This window comes from Carex rostrata, chromosome 9 (assembly GCF_964058835.1).
Source record: "Carex rostrata chromosome 9, lpCarRost1.2, whole genome shotgun sequence".
Lineage (NCBI taxonomy): Eukaryota > Viridiplantae > Streptophyta > Magnoliopsida > Poales > Cyperaceae > Carex > Carex rostrata.
The window spans coordinates 11923055-11949283 of NC_135926.1; the positions used below are offsets into that span (position 1 = coordinate 11923055).

The following is a 26229-nucleotide window of genomic DNA, read 5'->3' on the forward strand; positions in this document are numbered from 1 at the left end:
TAAATTAATATTATATTTTTGATATATTGTTTATATTATAAATAACGATATATTATATCTGTGTTATTTCTGACGAACTACAAAATATACTTTTGTGAGTGAGGCTATGGTACTATGCATAGCGCAAATTGGTTCGTACTATAGATTAATATTTTTATTTTTAAAATTCTAACTGTTAATTTGAACTGTTCAATATAGTCTCGATATAAATATGTACTTACAAACTAAGTTTTATACTTTTTAGAATATTTTCACTATTTGTCTCGATATAATTGTTCAACAGCCACATGAATATATAAATTTAGTTTATAAGTACATTTATGAAAAATCATATTGAAGAATTCGAATTAATTATTAGAATTTTCAAACTAAAAATTTAAGTTAATAGCACAGACCAATATATGTTGTGCATAGTGTTATAATCTCACTCAACTTTTGTTGTTGTTTTCTTATATACAAAAATAGAGGTCTAATCTACTAACATAAAAATCTATAATAAAAAAAATTCATATGAATTTTGAATTCATAACCTCTCACATGTGGCTGTTGTTCTCAACTCTGTACTACAATTTACAGTTTACGTTTATGCGGAGTCATCATCCTCTGCGTTAATGCAAGATTAGAATTTGACCTGTAACTCTGTAAATCTTTTTAAGCTGTGTTTCACAAATGCAGCGCAAAGAGAAAGGAGAAGGAAGAGTCCGAGTGCAGTTTTTCTCGTTACAGTAAAATTTACACTCCGATTTGAAGATTATGAATTTTAGAACTTTGTACACGCCTTCCCCTCGTCACAATAACACGTCCCTCTTCTTTTCTCTTTGATTACCTTCTTCTGAAACGGATGAGCAATACAGACAGACTGCATTCCTCTTCTCTTACTCTTCATTCCCGTTCCTTCATTGAGTTTCTACTCCTATGTGGAGCACACCTTAAAGTTCGTGCAAGTTTCAATCAGACGGTCCGAATCTGAACTCAAAAGTTCGAGTTAATTCAGAGGCACGTGTCAAGCACGCTGAAAGGAAAAAAAAAATACAAAAGAAGAAAAAGAAAGAAAGATGCTCCGTGCTCGCCTCGACAAAAGCAAAAGCAAAAGCAAAAAAAAAAAAATAGTAAGAAGAAGAACGAAGTGAGGGGGTGTAACATTTTCCTCTACCTCAGTCCTCAGCTCGCGATTTCGGAGAGAGAGAGAGAGAGAGAGACCATGCTGTCGGCGGAGGTGCGGCAGCGCCGGCCGAAACCGGCGACGGAGGCTGGATCAAGCTCCGATCGGTACACTGACGAATCGAGAGATCACAGGAGGAGAGATAATGTCGGAGAGGCAGAAGACAAGGGATTACGCTGGTTTCTGCCATTGCTGGTGCTCGGATGCCTCCGCCACATGAGCGCCACCTCCAACATCGTCCATGACTGCGACGAGGTCTTCAATTACTGGGAGCCGCTCCATTATGTCCTCTACAAATCGGGGTTTCAGACCTGGGAGTATAGGTTCGTGCCATTTTTTTTTCCTTTCACTGCAGCACCGTTACTCAGTTGGACACAAACAACTTGTACATAAACTGGATATTGATACTTCACTTTATTCTGTTTCCGTATCTAATCTGGAATGTTTCCAGTACATGCACATTAATAAAGGAACTTGGGTGCAATTCACCTGTTTTATGCACAAAATGTTGAGGAATTTTGCATTCACCTGATTTCCTTTTGGTACTATCTCTCAGTCGCTTGACTGAGTTGCTGATGTAATTAACTGTTTCAGTAATGAAATGGGCTATATAGCCTCTTTTAAAAAAAAAATGCCTTGTTATAAATTACAACTAGTTTGTGTTTGTACCTTATGCAACCCCTCACAGTTGCTGATTCAAATTCCATCCTTGCCTAGTTAGCACAAATAGCCATCTTTACTCAGAGTTTTTGTATGCATAATTGGGTAAACTGTTTCAGTGGTACCAATGAAAAAACAGTTGTAACTGAGGAGATACTTCCATGGATCAAATGCATGATTTAACATCTTTTGTTCTTTTTGGTGATAATTTGGATTGTGATAATTTAAAGCTTTGACTTTAATTTGGTCGAACCAGCAAAATGAACCAAACAAAATTTTAATATTTTTTTATTCAGGTAAAAAAACCTAAATAATCTAATTTGGGTTTTCCAAATGTTGCTTTAACTGAACCATCTGAACAACAACCCCAAACCCACATACCTCTATTTCCAAAATTGTAGAATCTTAGTTCATTTATTTCCATGCAGCTCAGAGTTTTCATTGAGATCCTACTTGTACATCTTTATCCATGCACTTGTGGCACGACCTGCTTCTCTGTTTTATTCCGAGGATAAGGTTTGAATAAAGTAGCATTTTATTTTATTTACATCTCTGTTTGTATTAAATATTTGCAATTGGTAGGAGCTTTACATGGTTTTTTATTTCAATCAGTAGCACCAACTTTGTGGATAATATTTGTATATATCAAAATAAGGACCTATGATACTTGAAATGTATTTTATTTTGATCCAAAATTGCCTCAATTATGGCTAAATCGGCAATGAAACAATGAACGTTCAAAGAAAATACAAACTGAAACCTAATCAAGGACAGCTGGCACTGTAAGCTGATTTGTATTTATCATCATACAGACTGAAATAGGCTCTTCTTAGAAATTAAACAACAAGTGAGAATGCTGACCACAATACAAGGCGTTTGTTTATTTATTTATTTGCAAATTGGATAAAGTTTTTCTGTATTTGAAAGTATATAACATTAACATTTTTCATATAGCCAACCTACAACCAACCTTTGTTTCTTACTTTTGCAAATGACATTGAAATTTCAAACCAAAGTACATGTGTAGTGTATAGAATCAAATTGATTCTTCAAATAAGAGAAAAACATGTAAATGACTTGTTTGCTGAAATGTTAGAACCTAACAACCAAATCCTTTTAATTCTATTGGTGCATACTATAACTAAATTAAAGAATGAGAGCTCCTTCGGAGGAGTGTAAATTGGTAATGTTTGATACAAAGAATGTTTCTCATTATTGAATGTAGTTGTGATTAGAAATCTTGGGCATTCCTAGAGATCATGTTTAATATTGGTCTTAGTTTGCAAAAGAGCGCAAGTTGATTGGCTGCCCACCTGAGCTGGTTAAGCTTACTGTTGGCTTAATTAATCAGACTCAAATCAGCTTTCTTGACTAGCATGTAGGTAGGGTGAGCGATCTGTTTGAAGCTAAGTTGTAACTATAAGCTTAATCTGCCTCAGAAATGACCAAACTTGACAATTTAGCTATGTTGCTTGTTTGATCCGACCCAGCAAAATATGGATCAGGCTGAACTGGACAGTCTTTCTAAATATTATATGCCAGCCTAACCCAGGCCTCAGCTGAACCAATATAACTAACCCATTGGATCCCCTAATCTATACTCATAATTTCTTATAGGCACGTGTCTTCTTCTCAGTAAGACTCTTCCTCGGCATAATTTCAACTGTTACAGAGACGGCTCTTGTGGTTGCTCTCTCTAGAAAATATGGAAAAAGACTTGGTTTGTATGCCTTGGCAATGCTCTGTCTAACCAGTGGCTGCTTCTTTGCGAGCACAAGTAAGGGACTTTTCTTTTTACTGATTTCAACAAAAAAATTTGCCATGTCTAGGTTGATGCTTCATTAAGTCTGGCATGAGTTCTTCTCTATTCTAGCTATTTTTGGACATAAACAAGTTTTACACTTGGAAATAGAACAACTAGGTTTAATATTATTACTTCTAGGCTGACCTCTATTCTAAACAAGTTTTCCACATTTACTCTTTATCTTTATTTGCATCAAGTCGGATATGTTGTTGGAGAATTCATAAAAGAAAACCCTACCGGACTGAAGTTTTTAATTCCTTTGTTATCATATGCTAAATGGTTGTTGGTGTGCTTAACTGTAAGGCAATGACAGAAGTCAACCTTACAAATTAGTTGAGGTCTTATTTATAATCAATAAGGCAATGTTGAACTGAAAAAAAAAAAAAAAAAACTATATATACATTTGTCCTATAGCTATAGCATTTTTTATAGCCTAAGGTTAAGCATAGAATAAGCTATAGGAGGTTATTCAGAACAGTGTAAATAGTAAATCATTTTTAATTTTTGTCATTTTTGTCATGGAAATATTTGGTTCCTTTATTCATTTGTCACAACTATGGTTTTAAGACTAATAGATGATAGGGAAAGTACTCATTAATGTCTCAAAGATGTAGGACAATTTGCAAATATTGATACCTCTGCACCTTTTGGGTTTTTTTTTTTTATGGTTTTTTAATATTTCTATTGGAAGACTGCAATTGCCTTTGTAGAACTCAATTATTCATGTATCCTTTGGCCCTGCAATGGAAGTTTTCTTTTCTTAAGGGCTGAACTTGACCATTGGGATCAATTTTTAGCGGATGTAACAATCAGTTTAAAGTAGTAGTAATTTTTTAGTTAAAATGAGGGCATTAAGGACTGTATTGGAACCAATAGGCTAGGCCATAGTAGCTTTTATCTATTATTTTTCCTAAAGAGCTTCTTAAATGTGGTGTTTTAGTCTTATATAGGAAGGAAGATGCACACATAAGGTTTGGACTACATTAGGCCATTTATCAGGATACACTTTTCTCTCTCTCTCTCTCTCTCTCTCTTTTAATTGGTGAGCAGTTGAAGAAGTGAAACACACTCTTGTCACTTGTTACCCTATTAGAAGCATTTTTGGGGCATTTTTGGTAAATAAAGAGATTCTTTTAAAAAATGGAAATATGATTGTACCCTTGTCAATAGTGATCAAGGGGTAGTTTTGGTTGTTTGATGAAATTAGGGAAGGCTAGAGGGCAGTCTATTTTAAATGGGACAAACTTAGGTAGTTCTGCTTCTTATTTTTTTGAGTAAAGTTGGAGGTCAAGCCACCCAACTATTTAATACCGTTGTTATTACAACAAAGGATTTCTCCCCATCAGGGTTTCGAACTCATGTGCCTTTGCCACTAGACCAAAAGCTAGTTCTCAGTTCTGCTTTTCTGTAGTGCTATATTTGTTGTTGTGCAAGGTCATCATGTTATTTTGTGATTATGTTGGGTTACCTCTCAAAGCAGTCTTTTTAGTGCTAAAAAATCATTCGGTTTCCTTTATGAGTCAAGTTTGTGGCTTGACTCATATTGGCAATGGCCATGATTGATACTGTATGACCTTCTGCTTTCATGCCTTCCTATTTTTTATAGACCAACCACCTCAGATGATCTCAATATCTAGGTACTGGTAAGGTGGCCCTAATGGTATCAATAATAGTGTGTCCAAATACTTCCCTCGTTTAATTTCACTTTTCTTGCAGACATATAAGCTGAACTTAAACTGTTTAGATTGGTTTATTTGGTTCAAGAGCATCAGTATGAAAAAACACAATTTAATAATCAATAACCATTTTATCCAAAATATGTCCAGGTCCATTAGAACCAAAAGAAGTGAACTAATTGGACACCACTGATAAGTGAGTTAAGAAGCATTATTTTAGTATTTACAAATTTGTTGGTTGTACTAATTTTGTTTTCTGTGGCATGCGCCAGCAAATATTGAATCTTTTTGTAACATATAGCAGCAATATCTATACCTAAACAAGATTATTCTACGGGCATATGCTAGAATACGAATTCTATTTATATATATTCTGCCTGGTGCATTTGTATCAGAGGTTCCACTATTTATGCATTTTCAGATAAGTGGACATCAATAGAACATGGTACAAAATCATACAAATGGTATATCAAACTGAGAACCTTGCAAAAATGGTATAATCTCTGCAAACTTCACACAAACATACTGGGTGACATAAAAGTATTTGAAAACCCAAAGTACCAATGAATTAATTGATTTTTAGCACAGCAAAGTTCCATCAATTTTTTGAAAAAGAAAGTTGCAGGTGATTAAAAAATTGTTACTCTCTGTTTTAATAGGTTTTCTCCCTAGTAGCTTCTCCATGTATGCTGTTACGCTATCCTCAGCACTCTTTCTTTTCGAGAAATATGCAGCTGCTGTTTCTGTGGCTGCTGCTGGTGTAATTCTCGGATGGCCTTTCTCAATCTTGGTAGTTCTTCCAGTTACTATTTTCTCCCTAATGAGAGGCCCATTTACAAAAGTTTTCTTCTCTGGGCTACTTACTTCCCTCACACTGCTTGTAAGTACTTTTTTTGCTCTACTTTGTTGTATCTGTGCTGCTAAAGAAGGAAATAAATCTGCTGTTATTCCGATCCCAAGCGTTTATCTTCGTTTAGATTCGCACATTAAAAACTTTCTTCATTGAGATTCGCATGCGGAAAATTTGAACGTGTAAAATGTCATAGTTTTGGTACCTGTGTCAAAAGAAAGAGAATTTGTTTATGACAAATTTTATTCCAACTGGGACCTGCTTCAGCAGAAGAAAGGCGTGCTTGTTGGTGAGCAACAAGATTGTCAACATTTGATGGGATTTGGATTTTCCAGTACATAACTATGTGGTATTATTGCAAGTACAATAACTTCTGTTTTTTGTATACTCCAATAAATACTTGGTTACACCAAAAGACCTTGGAAAAATAAATGTTATAGATTTAATCAAGGAACAAGGTTCCAATAAAACTCTTTACTAGCTGGCCGAACTCGTGAAAGAAACAGAAATAGGTGTTACTATACCAAAAGGGATATAATAACAGTATATGTTTCCTTGTACCTGGCCTGCAAATGTTGCTAATATATCTCTACTATCTTTGAAGAATACATTATCAGGCTCAATTATTATAATTTGAATTTAGGGGCTGTCGTTTTTTGCGGACTACCACAGCTATGGCAAGTGGACATTCTCAGTCTTCAATCTTCTCAAGTACAATGTACTTGGAGGTGGTGAAAGTCACCTTTACGGTACCGAGGGGTTCTCGTTCTATTTCAGAAATGGGTTTAACAACTTCAATTTTGCATTTGTTCTGGCACTGCTTTTTGTGGCAATTATCCCAATTTCAAGGAAAAAATATGTGCCTGATTTAGCGATAATCGTCTCACCAGTGTATATTTGGCTGGCTTTCATGTCCTTGCAAGCCCACAAAGAAGAAAGGTATTGTGTGAATGTTCATTGTTGTTCTTAATGGGTTCATGGATGGTACCTATTGGTCAACAAAGATAAACCTTACTTAGATATTTGCCTCAAATAACTCTCAACTATGCAATGATGCCATGAGTTATTCAATTTAGTATCAATAGCCTTAAATATGGTTATTGAGCAGCTAGAAAGTTGTAAAGTCAGTTGACTACAAAAAATGCCAGTTTTGGTTCTTTATTAGTAAACTCATGGTTGTCTTTCTGCATTCTGAGAAGACATTCAAATCATTTTTTTTTTTTTGGCAAAATCTGAAATATGATATGTGTATGCCAGAAAATTGTAGAACCTTATAAAATATGTAATGTCCCCTTAATTTATTTGTTGTTTATCATTTAATTGATGATATTGATAACCTTGATCCGAGTCACAAGTCCCTGGCAAAAATATGCCAACACAAGTTACAAAGGAACAAGAAAAAATAATGAAGAAAGGCAATGACCTTTTTTTCACTGGTTAACAGTGCTCTTGAATACTGGATCACAACACCCATATGTGAAATAGCATATATGTACTTTTTTTTTCCTCTTTTGCTATCATGGGTTTTGTTCATAGACATCATAGAGAAAGATAACCATGAGTTTACTAATAAATCATGGAAATTAATATCATTTGCTTCTTATAAGAGTCTCGCACTAATAAATATTAAAATATTTTTGTCTGATAGCCTAAATGAAACATTCCAAAGGATATAGAAAAAATGCCTATTGTTCTTATACTTCATCTCTCTTTGTTTCTCATGCAGATTTCTTTATCCAATTTACCCACTAATATGTGTTGCGGCTACTGCTGTGATCGACAGTATTCCTGACATTTTTTATGACAAGTATTCCGATGAGCAGTCTATATTTTACAAAGTAAGCTTTATCCTGACTCTATATCTGTGTGTTATTTAACTTATATTTTTCAAATTAAGATTGGTTCAACGTTATTCCCAAACAATGCATCATTTATTGTAGTTGCACATGCTAACCAACTTTTTTCTTACTTTGAAATGACTCAAGGTGTCATTACTTCCGTGAAACAAAATTTTGACTAAGCTGATATTGCCATTTCTATATCAATACATCAACTAAACAGCTAAATTTCATATAATCTCTTTATAACTAGTTGGACTTGGAACAAGCAAATGAATCATGCATGCTCTATTGTTCAATTGAACTTTTTTTTTTTTATATAAAGGTTTTTGGGGTGGGGATTGTCACTAGAATTAGTGGGCAAAATTCTAATTAGTGAAGGAATATGCATTTTTTCATCAATGCAGTGCTTGTGAAAATATGCCAAAATTATTGGTGACCATATACAGATTTTCCAAGGTGGTTCTTCAATGTTTGAACTATTCACGTTTTGGTCCACAGAAAGTTTTACTAGGAGATCTGTTGGTTCTTATTTACGAAAAGGCAGGAATTACAACATCTTAGTTTCTTAAGGTTACTGTTGACTGACAACTATGTTTATAGGACTGCATTCACCCAAATTATTGTCATCATCATTTTTTTCTGAATGGTTGATTTTGGGTTGATTTCTAGGGCCAGAATCTTGAGAAAAAGCAATTGCAGCCACCCCAAAGTTTTTGGTGATTTATGTGTATTGAAACTTGAAAGTGATTGAAGTACTTGTATAACTAATATAGGATTTTTGTGGGTATGTAAAACAGATAGCAAAAGGAGTCAGACCATTGATTTTGGGATTTATTTTATGTGCATCACATAGTCGTACCTTCTCCATTTTGAATGGGTACTCAGCTCCTCTAAAGATATACCAACATCTTGAGTATCATCATGATGAAGTGGGCCCAGGTAAGAATAAATCTAATTGATATTCCAAAACCCAAGCAACCAGAATTCAAATGACACTGCAAGAAACCCCAGCAGAGAAATCTGTAGAAGCACTTTGGTATATCATCCTCCTTTTGTAGAATTGTGTTGGTAAAGTTGTCCATCTTTATATTGGATTCCACTAAAGCCTTTAGTGGTACTATTTGCATTACTTTGTGCTGAAAAGGTATACACAACTATAGTGGAACTGCACCCAAGATCAGTCTGGTAGTGCCTTTCCTCGAACTTCTATTAAATTAAGTGTGTACTTCATGATGCTTTCAGGCTCAGTGCTATGCATTGGAAGTGAGTGGCATCGGTATCCATCTTCCTTCTTTGTGCCAGCATCTATTGAGCAAGTAAAATGGATAGATGATGGTTTTAATGGACTTCTTCCATTCCCCTTTAATGAAACCCTAGGAGGGACCAAGGCAGCTCCCCATTATTTCAACAACAAGAACAAGGCATCCAAAGAGCAATTTGTAAATCTCTCTTGTATTCCTTATCAAGTTAACATGCTACTTGATTTTAGGAAGTGACAGTGCCAGCTTCTGGTCTTGGTTAATAGTATAATTGGTGATAGCATGTGTTTATGCCGGGTTCTTGAAAATTTTAGACATATTTGCACAATGGAGGTCAATTATGGAAAAGTCATGTTTACTTTAGGATTAAACATGCTGATATTGTCTTGTTGACAATTTGTGTACCAGTACTGCACCTCACCGATTGGACTGCCTAAAATTGCAAATTCTTAGTATGTCATTTTTTGTTACATGAGTTGCATGTTGTTTTGTTAGGCAGTTTGAAAATTGCATATTTTTGGTACATTCAAGTTAGTTAAGGCAAGTCATTTCTCTTAAGTGTGTTTTGGTCTATTATATCTTTTATTTTATTTTAAATAAGAAATTTTCATTATGTTAAATAGTCAAATTTGGTACTTATTTAGTAGTCATTACTTTGATTTGATGGCAAATTATAGGATATAAGGCCCATTTATATATGCAATGCTCTGGAGAGCCTATTGTCATGCTGGTTTGAGTAACAAAAATTTGAGGAAAAGGCTGAGGAACCAAACTGTTCATTCTTTCTTTCTTCTTCAATCTCTCTCTGTTCTAATATTCTGAGTGAAATCAATTTTGCAGTTTGGGGACATTGATGCATGTACGTTTTTCATAGAACTTGATTTGAAGCGCCCATATCCTGCACGTGGAACTGACTTGTCTAAATGGGAGGTATGAAACTCAGATGTCCTCAAGATTTTGCTATATATAAATATATATTTTTTCCATATACCAAAATAAACCCTAGAATCAAGGTCATATTTGTAAATGATGTAAATACAAAGTTTGTTGGGTTAATTGAGACCTCCATTATAATTTAACCAGTGTTAACATAGAAGTGTAGATATGATAGGGTGATTGTAATGGATCAACATTTAAACCTACTACTATTTTTGTCAGTACTGAATACTTGTTAACTTTTAATGAGGGAAACTGAAATTCACAAACAAAGAATACACTGCATTGGCTCATGTGGAGCAAGGCCTCATAATCTCAGCTTCATAATGACTTATTATCATCTTATTTGTCAAATATTTTCAGACCCTGGCAGCTGTACCGTACCTGGATAGAGAGCTCTCACCACCAATGTATCGGTCATTCTTCATTCCTTACAAATGGGCTGAGAATAATGTTTTTGGACTGTACAAGTTGCTCAAACGAATTCCCGCTAGTAATGGAGCAACTTCTGAGTAGAATAGTTATCTATTTTTCTCTTATCTTGACAATTCATCTCTTTTGTATTATATCAAATTTGCAGGCCAATCATGTCTACTAAATCGACATAATCTATTAGGGTAGGAAGCAATGTTTTTGTTGGGGCGGCTTAGGTTGTAGTTGTGTTCTTTTATGACTAACTGAAACCTAACAATCTTCTTTGTAGTTTGTGATGTGGATTGAGCATGAGCATTTGATTGCTCTTATAGACATTGTTTTCATCTGCTTAAATTTTGATTATTTTTTTAAGTTGAAGTCACTTCCAAGTTCCAATTCTCGATTCTTCACTTGTGTTCTGTTTTGTATGGATTTTCTTTTTTGGCGAATAGATTTTAAGTTTCTGTACTGATTACTCGACTTGAGTAAACTGATTATCGAAAGTTAGGTATGTCTATAGAACAAAACAAAGAGGATCATATCAGCAATGTACACAGTATGCAGTACCAATGCCTTTTCACCAGACTCAACCAAGCTCGCTTCTAGAAATTACCACTAGCTTTGCTTGTCTGAACCGCTTGCAATCTCCTTTTTCTTCATGCCCCTCCACCCCATAAAAAGTGCACATCATCAGCTGGTTTTCATATTGCTGTTAGGCTCACCACCTCATCTCGTGTTGCCATTTCTGTGGTGTTACAACTCATCGTTCTAGTATACATGGCATACAGACGTGGAAGCAGTTCACAGCCTCGTCATCAAACTGTACATGTCATGAAGCGAGAAGTTCACAACTTTAAAGCATTACCTCAGCTGCTTCCAATTGAAAAAATTCAAACAAAACTGAAGCTTAAAGAGATAATTGATAAAAAGAACAATAAAGAAGAAACTTAAAAAGGAACTGATTTCATTCATCTATCCATTCTTGTTATCTTCTCGGATCAGGTGACAACAACACATATTGACAATTAATGGATAAAAGCCCACAAATCATAGAAAGCAGAGAAACGAAAATGGAAATAGCCTAATCAGTAATGCGCTTTAACATTTATTGGTTTCCTAAATTAGGGGTATGATTTCTACCTTAGTTGTCTCTTCAATGATTTTGTGCTATTTTCTGAATAGGAAAATTGGTTGCATTTATGGTTTCATAGCCGTTGGAAAATTTTATTCCATTATTGTTTGCCAGAACTTTATTTTTTACTCAGGTTCAGAAATCTGAATCAGAGGTTGCTTTTCCCCGAGTTATCACCACAAGGCCCCTCTGGCAGAATGGTACCAATTATTATATCTAAAAAAAGGAGGATTAGAGGGCCAATTGTAATTCTGCTAATGATAGATTAATGTGCCACATTTTGTCCTTCACATATGAAATCATTTGTCCTATCCGCCCTTGCAAAACCAAAACCATGGAAAATTAAAAAGTGGTTGCAAAGGAAGATGGATTTTCAGAAGGAGATGTGGGGCTTTAACATGCATAGTGTGGTCAGCTCCCTGCCATTCCTCTTCCAAAGATTGTTGTTTTAAGTTACAACCTATAGGCAGATCCAATTAAGGAAACAAAATCTTTTGGCACGTGCCTAACAGCCATAATCAATTTTCACACCAAATCATTTGTCCAACGGCACACAACCCAAAACTGAAAAGGTAAAATAGTAAATAAACAGAACAAAATATACATCAGATTGTAGAAATTTATAACGGAAGTTTTGTCTTTATACGGGAAAATATGTTAACATAAAACCAACAATTGAAGAATCTGCCGGATGCACCCATTTCTCGATTCCTTGAGTGCCAAAGCCACCCTCAATTTGCTTGAGCGACATGCACATGGAATGCAATTTGATGAGCAGAATTAACAAGCTCAAACATGCAGATGTCCCCTTCTCGCAGATTATTTTCTTGCACGAACTTCAACCACGAGCTTCCTTCAATTGTTCGGTGGGTCTTCCTGAAGTAGTACCTAACAGACCAGGTGTTTTCTTTCTCTGGCCGATGAAGCACAAATGTTTGGTTTCCTTCAGGGAGATGCTTAGCAGAGAAGTCTTTTGGTACAGCCTGTTTTGAAAATGGTACAGTGAAAACAAATCTATGTTAGAGCTGATTTGCTATCTAAACTAATAATGTCAATTGCAATTCAGGATAATATAAATGTCTTTTCTAGGGGTATCTAGTCAGAGGTAAATTGAGGCATCAAGTCATAAAATAAGACATAAAGTTTAATGTACACCAAGGATGTCAACTCCAATAAACACTTCAAGTCAAAGGAAGTCAAGGCGCTCTACAATTCTCAAGACATAATTTGATATAACTGGTACAATGCAGGGTGTTTTCTGCAAATTTCAGCATTTTGATTAAATTCTGATACTTTTTAGGGTATGTTTTATAAGTTCATAAGTTTCTGTACTGTCCCAGAGCAATTCTGAATCATACAAGGGTATTTTTCTGTTAATTTCCAGCATTCTTTACTGCTCTGGATGAATTCTGGTAATGACAGGGTCTGTTATGCAAAATTTCAGTTCTGACAAGGCTTAGGATTAGGAACTGAACTGCTACAGAAAAATATTTTGTTTAGAAAACAGTCCTTGGGCAGGGATCCTTTTGTAACAGGTTATAGAAATTAACAAGAGGAGTCCTTTTCAAATGAGAAACTCATCAAAATACAAGATTAAAAATGCAGAGAGTCTCTATTCAATCTAAGAGTGAAAATTTACGCGAGCTAGATTTCAGGCAACAGTTTCTCTTTGAAGACCAATTTATTTTGTGAAATAATAAGATTTACAAAATAAAAAAATAAACTTACTACGCAAGATTTTTTGGTGAGACAGGATTGTCGCAGAGCATGCAAAAAGATTGGATTCCCAGTTTGAATTTTCTGTGCCAAAAAGTTAGCTCTTGTCTTTTGTTCGGCACTCATGGCTCGCCAGTTTTGCGGGGCATAAGCATAACCGACAGGCACGTCAGAATCTACGGTTTTGTAGTTTCAAACATTAGTATTCAAAGCACTAGAGACATTCAAAATTAGTGAAAATATTTCAAAATGGACAAACTATATATACTAAATTGTTAAAAATGGAAAGAGAATGGAAAAGGCCTCACTTGAATGTTTCTGAGTCTTCGTTTCACTTGGGCCACCATTTTTCAGCAATCCCATTTTTCTCCTAAGGAGAGCTTGATGCTCCATCACCAGTAAAGCGGTCCTTCGTGCTTCTTCTAATGCTTCTTCTTCAACCTCGCTTTCATCAAATTCATCTTCCTCACAGCCACAGACTTCTTTTTCTTCTTGGCAAAGGAAACGCTGGCTGTCCACTTTAAGCCTCTTCTTCACAGGAAGGGAACTCTGATTTTGGCATGGTGACCGCTTTCTTGGACGAGGATTGGACCTACCCTTCTCGGTACTTGTATCATATCCCCTTGTAACTCTTTTGATCATGCTGCCTTCTTCAACTTTGACATCATCTGCTTTTTCAATAAAAATTGCATTTGCTCCTCCTTCTAAACTACCGTTCTTCTCGTGCCCAAATGGGTTTAATATCCGCACTTCAAATGTGGACCCGCTCATCAATTTGAAAAGCAAAACATCATTCTGTAATACGTTATTAGAACTAGCAAAATTACTCCAGCCGGGCTGAAGAACAAGTTTGTCGCCCGACCTGATAAGCCCAACGTGCCATACATCACCACTTGGACTTTTGAACTCGAGATTTTCACCAACTAAATCATCAAAGCGCTTCGTGACTTTCTCTGGCAAGCACTGTACAGTGTGTAAAGAAGAAATGAGAATATATAAAACTTGAGGAAGCACTCACAAAAGTGCGTACAGAGTAACAAGACAAGAATTTCATGAGAGAAACCCTAGAAATTAATTTGTAAAAAAAAGATTGCTCGTCTAATTCTTGGAATGTCCAGGTAATTAATTAAAACATTAATGTCTTATAGGTTGCAAGACAGAAGGAAGCTTTTGGCAAGAAAAGTATATATGAGTCAGGGAACAAAAAGAAGTAGGTAAATTTTAATATGAAAAAGAAGAAAACGGATATATAAGAAGCAATGAGATGAAATAATTGACATGACGGTGCAAGTTTAGTAAAATTTGACATTAACCGAAGAAGAAGAAGATGAAGAAATTAAGAACATACGATGCTGTGCATGTAAAAACCCGTCATCTCTTTCAGGAAATCCATTTTTGAGAAGAATATGTCTGTCTACAGGTGAAGATATGAAAAGAGATGAAAGCAAGCACCTCTATTTAAGATATCTACCGACCTCTAAATTTGGAAATAGATTAAATATATATAGAAAGCTCGTATTAAACAATAGCTTTGGAGCGCTGAAATTTTGGAAAGCTGTACTCCAATAAGGCAATAACATTGGGTCCGGAGCTAGTCCGAAGCGCTTTGGACTGAACTTCTATCCAAAGCGTTGCTTCACCGTCCGATAAAATTTCATCAAATCATATATGGGTGCAATTTTATCAAATCATATATGGAAGCACCTAGCTATCCCAGTAACAATATATCCCATATTTATTTTCAAGTTATTAACTACTTGAATAACTACTTACTACCAAAGGGGACCACTTACTATTTAGAGACCATCTAATATTAAAAGATTTTACAACTGACATGCGTAAGTATTCATCTATAATGCATTAAGTATTCATATATAACACATCAAGTATTCATCTCTAAGATATCAAGTATTTTTTAAAAAAAATCTGGACATGTTTATAGAGATAATTTTTTTTTTCTGTTCAATCTAATCAATATTTTTGACAATCGGTGAGTAAATATTGACAATCGATGAGTAATTTTGCAAATCTAAAACCACAAATGTTTTCTACATAATTTTATCTTTCAAATGAGATGTATAATGACATACTTTTGAGTTGTCCGTTGCACAAATATTCATCATCATCGATAAAGTATTCATCCTCGTTGTGCAAGTGGAAATATAAAAACTTGACACATCACTCATTCATCTTTTACATATGTTTAGAGGTGTTTTTTTTGTTCAATCTAACAAATATTTATTGACAATCTGTGAGAAATTTTGCAAATATAAAACCACGAATGTTTTCTACATAATTTTATTTTTCAAATGAAATCCATGATGACATACTTTCGAGTTGTCTGTTGCACAAGTATTCATATCTCGTAACGCAAGTATTCATAACTCATCGATAAAATATTCATCCTCATCGTGCAAGTGTAAATAAAAAAATAGACATACCACTCATCCATCTTTTACACGTTTTTAGAGATGGATTTTGTTTCTCCATTCAATCTAACTAATATTTCTGATGATCTGTGAGAAATTTTGCAAATAAAAAATCACGAACGTATTCTACACAATTGTCTCTTTCAAATGATATCTATGATGACATACTTTTGAGTTGTCCATTGCACAAGTATTCATACCTTGTCACACAAATATTCATACCTCATCGATATATTCATCATCTTTGTGCACGTGTAAATAAAAAAACTGGACACATAACTCATCCATCTTTTATACATTTTTAGAGGTAGTTTTTTTTTTCTCCATTTAATATAACAAATATTTCTGACAATATGTGAGGAGTTTTGCAAATCTAAAATCACAAATATTTTCTACATAATTTTATTTTTCAAATGAGATTCATGATGACATACTTTCGAGTTGTTTGTTACACAAGTATTCATATCTTGTTACGCAACATACACGTTGAAGTATTCATTCTAAGATATCAAGTATTCATTCATATACCTCTTTTTTTCCAAATTTTTTTTATGTTATTCCATGATGACATACTTTTGAGTTGTCCGTTGCACAAGTATTCATACAATCTGTGAGGAATTTTGCAAATATAAAATCACGAACGTCTTCTACATAATTTTATCTTTCAAATGAGATTCATGATGACATACTTTCGAGTTGTCCGTTGCACAAGTATTCATATTTCATCACACAAGTATTAATCCATTATTGAGAAAGTATTCATCATCGTGCAAGTGTAAATAAAAAAGTTGGACACATCACTCATATATCTTTTACACGTTTTTAGAGGTGAATTTTTTTTCTCCATTCAATCTACCACTATTTCTGACGATCTGTGAGGAATTTTGTAAATATGAAACCACGAACATCTTCTACACGATTTTATTTTTCAAATAAGATCCATGATAACATACTTTCGAGTTATCTATTATGTAAGTATTCATATCTCGTCATGCAAGTATTCATGCCTCATAGAGAAAATATTCATCGTCTTTGTGCAAGTGTAAATAGTTCATGTATCAAGAGTATTACAAGTACATGTGCAAACCTCGATATATTTTACAAGAGCAGCCAAATAGTATTGAACATTGCTTTATTGCTTTCTAATTCATTTTTATTTTTTGAAAATAAAAAATAGTTACCACATGTTTCACTGTCGAAACAAAAATAATCTATCAAATTTTATAGATCATGTAATTGAAATGTTACAAAAAAAAAATTTAGAAGAAACAAAACATATTTCATTGAAGTATTCATACATATACATTGAAGTGTTCATACATAAGATATCAAGTAATCACACATATACATTAAAATATTCATACCTAAGACATCAAGTATTCATTCATACACCTCTAACTCATTAACATTCACATCCAAAAAAAAAACTAACAAAAAATGGATCTATTAGAAACATATCCAGAAACAACAATATAATTCTAAGATTTGAGGAACACCTATAAATATGTGTAAAATATACAGAAAAATCTAATCCCTGCTCGTTGATTCCCTCATCCAAAGAGCATCCATAAAGAGTCCAAAATAAGCAAAAAGACCCTCAAAAAATACAAAATCACACCACAAACAACCGACAACAGCAATAACTATAAACATGTACTCTGTCGAATAACTTCGCATATTTTGATTTGGTATAGTTTGATCAAGTTAACTAAACTTGCTCGTTTATAGTCTCCGGTTGCGGCTCCGCACCAAGTTGACATGCATTATAATTATCTTTCATTTTTCAGAAACTATTCTCGAAATCAGAGAAAACTAAAATGAACCGACATATATAACTTGCATATCAACCTCTACCACTTTGGTAATAAATAGTAGGCACAAATACTACTTAATGATCTTTATGTGAAGGGTATCACTTTAGTAATTTTCTTTTTCTAGTTTCGTTTATTTATCTAAAACTTTAAGCATTAATTGAACAGTTAACCAAATGAAACTAGTACTGTTCATGTCATGCATACAACTATGTTAGCAAACCTATGCTGGTAAATTGCCTCTGATATAATGAATAACATACCAATAAAACTATGTTAGCATGTCATGCGTACAACTATGATAGCTAACCTATGCTGGTAAACCAACAATAGGAATGCAGCAAGAAAATCAAGCTAGCACATATAAGGGTCAAATTATTTTTTTATTTAGCAATTAGATCTTGTTCACACAAAGCATCTGTACAAGTTGATGGAGAAGCATTTCATCAAACACCTCATGGACCATCTCAGGGGAAAGAAAAGAGAAGCAAGGCTATGGCCTTCTCTTTCTCTTATTAATCAATTATTCACTAAAATTCTATAATGATAAGTTAATGAGGCAATTAATTAACTTTCAGAGTTTTGATTTACTCACATAGGTCTTCAGTACGAAGATCAAGAGAGGCAATTGCATTATCTTTAGTTGAAACCACCACGCTCCTCCTTCCCGTCTTCTTTGCGTGAAACACTACATACTTCACATTCCCTATGTACGAAAATTGCAACGCCAATTCTGAGAGAATTAAGCTCAAATGGGCGAGGTGGCGCTCTAGTTCGCCGTTGCTGGTGGAGGAGATGGGGGTAAGCTCGATAGGCTTTCGCCGGAGAGTAGCAGAGCAAAGGGAGGAAAACAAGGTGCACCAACACCTCAAATCGCAAAATAGTCTGGATTCGGAGAAAAATGCAGATCTGATTTGATGTGATACGAGAGAGAGGGGGGGAGTGCGTCTGATTGGAGAGCACAATAGAGAAGAGTCTGTTGTTCGGTTTTTGTTCGATCTGAAAATAGTGCTACGCGGAGAGAAGAAGGTTGGACCCGTTGCGATGATTTGAGCAAAGATGCGGTGATCTGGGCGGAGGAGAAGAACAAGAGAGAGAGAGAGGCTGCTGTTTTTTTTTTAAAAGAGCTGCTGGAGGAAAAGAAATGGAGAGAGGCGGAGAATGAAAATATTAATTTATAAAGTCGTTAGACTTTGATAGTTAAGAAGTTTGTTAGTGCGAAACTAGTTCGGGGGATGAATATACGGGGGAAGGGCCATGATAATTGTCCCCCCACTCTCATCCCCCAATTATCCTCCCAATTTTATTAGTTCAATCTCGTCCACATTTCTCACAATCTACAAGAAATTTTATGAATCTAAAACCACGAACGTCTTCTACGCAATTTTATCTTTCAAATGAGATCCTTGATGACCTACTTTCGAGCTCGTCGTCACACAAGTATTTATACCTCGTCATCTAAGTATTTATATCTAGTATTTTTCACATATGACACTGCTGACATTTAAAATTATTAATATCAAGTATTACAAGTATTTATACCTATGTGGTCAACTATTTTTGTTAGAGAAAGATTGACACGGACGATTGGGGAAGGTGGATGCGGAGATGCGAGATCCACGATTGGAGATAAATACTTACAAGTATAGTTACAAATACTTGCACAATGAGGTATAAATACTTGTGTGATGATGAACCCGAAAGTATGTCATCATGGATCTCATTTGAAAGATAAAATTACGTAGAATACGTTCATGATTTTAGATTCGCAAAATTGCTCATATATCGTCAGAAATGTGGACGACATTGAAAAAAAAAATCCACATCTAAAAACATATATGATTCTTCTCCCCATGTTGTTTGAGTGGTCCCCCATACAGTCATATCAAGTTAGATATGCAAGTATTAATATCTTAGTTTACAAGTATTAATTTATTATCTTCCAAGTATTTATACATATAAATTTAATTAAACTTAGAAGACCACATTATTTTAAATAAATTTAATTAAACTAGTTAGTTAAGTTAGTTTATGGAAGTTAAAATCTATTTAAGAGATGGGATGATGATGGGGAGATGCGGGGTTCACGATTGGAGATAAATACTTACACGATAAGGTATAAATAATTGTGTGACGATGAGTCCGAAAGTATGTCATTATGAATCTCATTTGAAAGATGAAATTGCATAGAATACGTTCATGGTTTTAGATTCGCAAAATTCTCATAAATCGTGAGAAATGTGGACGATATTGAAAAAAAAAAAAAAAAACTCACATTTAAAATTTGTTTAAGAGATGGGAGAATAATGGAGAAAAGAGTGGGGGAATTTATATAATTATCCATCATATATATCATGATTTTTTAATTAATGCTGACGGAAGTTAGGTTGTCTCCGTACTGCAATATTTATCCGAATAAATGAATATTTCATAGGCAATACAAAATGGGTGATAAAAAAAACGGAGGGATGCAGCGCTAGCTAGTACATTTCTGGAAGGTTAAATGGGCCGCTCTAAAGCAATTGGAATATTTTACTTTGGGAAAAAGACAAGTAATTCCATAGAAGGAAAGTATATCATGAGGCGTCTCTTAATTTTGATCAGGAAATTATGATACATATGCATGTCTAATAATATCTACCATATATAATTGACGCAATTCAGTTATAGGTCATGTTTGGCTGTGGACTAAACAGTGGAATAAGAGCTTTAGACCTCACTTATTTCACTAAATATGGTTTAATTGAGCTGGACTAAGACAGAATAAGCCGATTTTTAGACCGGGCTAAATTGGTTTAAACTAAACCACTTTTCTAGGTGGTTTAATTTTAATTGAATATGAGGTCTAACTTTTCATTATTTTTATTATTTTTAATCACTTTTTAAGAAATATAAAATAAGTATTTTTTTTTTCATTTGCGTATAAAGAAACTTATAACTTTATCAATTATGGAATCAATAATTTTTTTTAAATGGCATAACTTTTTAAATCAACAAAATATGTAATCTAGAAGCAAATATATAAAAGTGAAATTTCTTTTAAAAAAAAATCACAAACAGAAGCAAAAAAGAAAAGAAAAAAAGAACAACACCATAGTTGGACGTTATGGTCTATAATATCCCGTTACAGTGTTTTTGGTTAATTAGTGATCATTAATGACAGAATTAACTGGACGTTATGGTTTATAACGTCGTATAAACCATAATGTTATTTCTATTTCTATGTCAGCATTCTTTATTCTGTAATGTAATTCGAAGAATTTGAAAAGAACGGTTGAGTTGTCTGATTGATTTCGGCTTTTACCAGCAACAAGATGTTTAAATAGGATATTTTGAAGCAGCAGCAGTAGTAGTTATAAAAATGATAAAGAGATTTTTTTTTTTCTCTATAAAGAGACCTAGAGGGAGGCCAAGTGACCTCCCTTTTCTTCTTAAGCTCAATTGTATTTTTTATCTTTTATTTATTTAGATGATTGTATTTATTTTTAAATAAATACACACCCTGATACCAGACCTTATCAGCATTTTGACATGGAAGGCAAACAAACAAAAAAAAAAAAAAGGGCCAAGTAGGTACCGGTATTATGTTAGACCGGTATGCTACCTGGACAGATGCTCTCGAGAATAGTACCATATTGAACTGAAACATCCGGTAGGTACGGTGCTGGTACCTCTTACTACCTGTTTACTTAATTGCATATTTTCTTTTACCATTTTCAGGTATGTTTAAAAAGTACATTATGCGGGTTTTAATGTCACGCCGGACTGTTCACAACTTGGGCCCACCATTCAAAGCAATGAAGCATGGTTGTTTAAATTTGCAGTGGTTATTTCTAGATTTTTCTAAGAGTGAGGCTATGGTATTATGCATAGCGCATATTGACCCGTACAACGGATCAATATTTTTTGTTTACAAATTCTAAAGGTCGAACCGTTCAACGTGATATGAATATGTACTTGCGGACTAAATTTTATATATATATTTTTTTATTTTTAATATTTTTTTAATATAGATAGAAAATCACAGTTTTTGAAATTACCCCGGAATTCCACATAGCCTCCCAAATTATGACAACTCCATTAGTATGTGATACCTATTATATAAGAGTAAGTAATTTACAAACAAAAGAGCAAGTAATTTACCAACAAACTACTAAGAAAAGCAAACATAAGAAACACCTAGAGCACCTGTATCCATAGCATCAAAAGCCAAAATACCCAAGAGACAATAATTTACCCAAAGTAGCACCCAAGCTCACGACAGGACCAATATCACCAGAGAGACGGTACCACCAGTACCATTATCACTATAGAGCCAATGGAAACACATGAAATCACTCCAATATCAATAGACAGCCAGAATAACCAGACAAAAACCAGGAAACCAGTGCAACGCCAAACCATACCAGTATCACTCGAGAGCCAAAAAAACAGGAATGCAAATGCAAATGGATCGTACCAGTAGCAGTAGATAGCCCAAAAAAACCCAATGCACTGTTGGGATAGTTATGTGAGTTATTTCAATATCAGAAATCAGTACAATCAATGGGTATGTATGCCCTTCACATATTACATCATTTGTTCGATCTGCCCTTGCCAAACCAAAACCATGGAAAATTAAAAAGTGGTTGCAAAGGAAGATGGATTTTCAGAAGGAGATGTGGGGCTTTAACATGCATGGTGTATTAGTGTGGTCAGCTCCCTGCCATTCCTCTTCCAAATATTGTTGTTTTAATTTACAAACTATAGGCAGAACCAATTAAGGAAACAAAATCTTTTGGCACGTGCCTAACAGCCATAATCAATTTTCACACTAAACCATTTGTCCAACGGCACACAATCCAAAAATGAAAACGTAAAATAGTAAATAAACAGAACAAAATATACATCAGATTGTAGAAATTTATAACGGAAGTTCTGTATTTATACGGGAGCATATGTTAACAAAAAACCAACAATTGAAGAATCTGTCGCCTGCGCTCATTTATTGAGTGCCCAAGCTACCCTCAAGTTGCTTGAGCGACATGCACACGGAATGCAATTTGATGAGCAGAATTAACAAGCTCAAACATGCAGATGTCCCCTTCTCGCAAATTATTTTCTTGCACGAACTTCAACCACGAGCTTCCTTCAATTGATTGGTGGGTCTTCCTGAAGTAGTACCTAACAGACCAGGTGTTTTCTTTCTCTGGCCGATGAAGCACAAATGTTTGGTTTCCTTTAGGGAGATGCTTAGCAGAGAAGTCTTTTGGTACAGCCTGTTTTGAAAATGGTACAGTGAAAAGAAATCTATGTTAGAGCTGATTTGCTATGTAAACTAATAATATCAATTGCAATTCAGGATACATATAGATGTCATTTCTAGGGGATATCTAGTCAGAGGTAAATTGAGGCATCAAGTCATAAAATAAGAACTAAAGGTTAATGTACACCAAGGACATCAACTCCGATAAACACTTCAAGTCAAAGGATGTCAAGGCTCTCTACAATGCTCAAAAACATAATTTGATATAGCTGGTACAATGAAGGTTGTTTTCTGCAAATTTCAGCATTTTGATTAAATTCTGATACTTTTTAGGGTATGTTTTATAAGTTCACAAGTTTTTGTACAGTTCCAGAGCAATTCTGAATCATTTAAGGGTCTTTGCTGTTAATTTCCAGCATTCTTTACTGCTCTAGATGAATTCTGGTAATGACAGGGTCTGTTATGCAAAATTTCAGTTCTGACAAGGCTTAGGTACTGAACTGCGACAGAAAATTATTTTGTTTAGAAAACAGTCCTTGGGCAGGGATCATTTTGTAACAGGTTATAGAAATTTACAAGAAGAGACCTTTTATAATGAGAAATTCATCAAAATACTAGATTAAAAATGCAGAAAGTCTCTATTCAATCTAAGAGTCTGAAAATTTACGCGAGCTAGATTTCAGGCAACGGTTTCTCTTTGAAGACCAATTTATTTTGTCATATGATAAGATTTATAAAATAAAAAAATAAACTTACTACGCAAGATTTTTTGGTGAGACAGGATTGTTGCAGAGCATGCAAAAAGATTGGATTCCCAGTTTGAATTTTAAGTGCCAAAAAGTTAGCTCTTGTCTTTTGTTTGGCACTCATGGCTCGCCAGTTTTGCGGGGCATAGGCATAACCGACAGGCACGTCAGAATCTACGGTTTTGTAGTTTCAAACATTAGTATTCAAAGCACTAGAGACATTCAAAATTAGTGAAAATATTTCAAAATGGACAAAATATACTAAATTGTTAAAAATGGAAAGAGAATGGAAAAGGCCTTACTGGAATGTTTCTGAGTCTTCGTTTTACTTGGGTCATCATTTTTCAGCAATCCCATTTTTCTCCGAAGGAGAGCTTGATGCTCCATCACCAGTAAAGCGGTCCTTCGTGCTTCTTCTAATGTTTCTTCTTCAACCTCGCTTTCATCAAATTCATCTTCCTCGCACACTTCTTTTTCTTCTTGGCAAAGGAAACGCTGGCCGTCCAATTTAAGCCTCTTCTTCACAGGAAGGGAACTCTGATTTTGGCATGGTGACCGCTTTCTGGGACAAGGATTGGACCTACTCTTCTCGGTACTTGTATTATATCCCCTTGTAACTCTTTTGATCTTGGAAGAAGATTGGATCATGCTGCCTTCTTCGACTTTGATATCAACTGCTTTTTCAATAAAAACGGCATTTGCTCCTCCTCCTAAACTACCATTCTTCTCATGCCCAATTGAGTTTAAGATGCGCACTTTAAATGTGGATCCGCTCATCAATTTGAAAAGCAAAATATCATTCTGTGATACATTATTAGAACTAACAAAATTACTCCAGCCGGGCTGAAGAACAAGTTTGTCACCCGACCTGATAAGCCCAACGTGCCATACATCACCACTTGGGCATTGGAACTCGAGATTTTCACCAACTAAATCATCGAAGCGCTTCGTGACTTTTTCTGGCAAACACTGTACAGTATGTAAAGAAGAAATGAGAATATATAAAACTTGAGGAAGCAATGAAAGACTCACGACAGTGCGGTACAGAGTAACAAGAATTTCATGAGAGAAACCCTAGAAATTTGTAAAAAAAAAATATTTCCTGTCCAATTCTTGGAATGTCCATGTAATTACAACATTGTTTTATAAGTTGCAATACAAAAGGAAGCTTTTGGCAAGAAAAGTATGAGTCAAGGAACAAAAATAACTATGTAAATTTTAAGATGAAAAAAGGAGAAAACGGATATATAAGAAGCAATGAGATGAAAGAATTCACATCACACTGCAAGTTTGGTAAAATTCGACATTAACCGAAGAAAGATGAAGAAAGAACATACGACGCTGTGCATGTAAAAACCCGTCATCTCTTTCCGGAAATCCATTTTTGAGAAATATGTCTATAGATGGAGAGATGAAAATATAGAAGGAGATGAAAGGAGATGAAAATATAGAAAGATCGCGGAAATTACCATATAGAAACCTCGCTGAAATTAGCAAGGGTAAATATAGAAAGCTCGCTGAAATTACATTGCAACCGCCTTAGTATAGGAAGTAGAGCGTAAATCGGTCGTTCCGAACCGTCCGATTTGCTTGACGATTCGGTGTTGAATGATTGCTATATGATCCATCAGATCGGACGGCCCGAAAATGACACTTCGGTGCCAGCATTTATGGAAGCAGTGAATAAAAAGAATCAATCAGCATTTATGAATAAAATTTGATGAGGAAGCAATGAAGGACTCACAAAAGTGCGGTACGTACAGAATAACAAGAATTTCATGAGTTTCAATTTGTTGAGAAACCCTAGAAATTTGTAAAGAAAAAAATGTCCATACAATTCTTGTAATGTCCAAGTAATTAAAACATTGTATTAGTAAAATTTGACATTAACCGAAGAAAAGATGAAGAAAGAACACACGACGCTGTGCATGTAAAATCCCGTCATCTCTTTCCGGAAATCCATTTTTGAGATGAAAATATGGAAATAAATGAAATATAGAAAGCTTGTTTAAATATGGCAGTTACGTCGAGCTGGGGCGTAAGAATATTGATCTATATTTTTAGGGCAACGCTATATTCAGCACAATTATTGTAATTTTGAGAGCTTAAGACAACTTTTTTCTCTAAATACCTATGTTACCCTTTCACACTTTTGTATCTAATTAATGAAAGAAGTTAATAAAAGAATGTATCTAATTAATGAAAGAAATTAATAAAGGAAAGTAATTCCTCCCTTCCTAGAGGAAAAATCCGACGTCCCAAATTTTTCTTGTATCTAATTGCAAAAGTATTCTCAGTATTTCTCATATTTGCATTTGCTTATAATACACAAAGGAAGCGTCTAATTGTCCATAGCCTTTTGTCCACCATTTGTCCACAGCTTTGACTTGCAAGAATACTGTAAAATTACTTCTACATGTTGTATAATTATACAATATATCACATAAAATATATCAGTTAATCACAAAACATCTAGCAACTATTTGAAGTGGTCACATGATAGTTAGAAAAAAAATTGCAATGAGAAAAGAAATGTACTTTCAGACTG

General features: G+C 34.6%; 2 protein-coding genes and 1 long non-coding RNA gene across 3 annotated transcripts; 2 read left to right on the forward strand and 1 right to left on the reverse strand.

The window, feature by feature from the left end:
- The first annotated feature begins 1026 nt into the window (after nt 1–1026).
- EBS3 (Alg9-like mannosyltransferase family) lies at nt 1027–10956 on the forward strand. Its single transcript, XM_078307869.1, has 10 exons — nt 1027–1485; nt 2251–2338; nt 3440–3599; nt 5962–6182; nt 6796–7091; nt 7879–7990; nt 8791–8932; nt 9236–9432; nt 10093–10182; nt 10552–10956. Exons 1-10 carry the CDS (start codon nt 1202–1204, stop codon nt 10702–10704), a joined length of 1743 nt encoding a protein of 580 aa, XP_078163995.1. The 5' UTR covers nt 1027–1201; the 3' UTR covers nt 10705–10956.
- Nucleotides 10957–12830: 1874 nt separating this feature from the next.
- On the forward strand, nt 12831–13908 carry LOC144558984 (uncharacterized). The gene is made up of 3 exons (XR_013513073.1): nt 12831–12973; nt 13488–13631; nt 13805–13908. It is a non-coding gene; the product is annotated as an uncharacterized LOC144558984 (long non-coding RNA).
- A 7966-nt stretch (nt 13909–21874) lies between these two features.
- On the reverse strand, nt 21875–25152 carry LOC144558983 (B3 domain-containing protein LOC_Os12g40090-like). The gene is made up of 4 exons (XM_078307870.1): nt 25019–25152; nt 23984–24650; nt 23692–23855; nt 21875–22948 (listed from the first exon to the last, which is right to left on the reverse strand). The coding sequence occupies exons 1-4, from the start codon at nt 25061–25063 to the stop codon at nt 22697–22699; spliced, it is 1128 nt and encodes a 375-aa protein (XP_078163996.1). The 5' UTR covers nt 25064–25152; the 3' UTR covers nt 21875–22696.
- Nucleotides 25153–26229: the final 1077 nt, after the last annotated feature.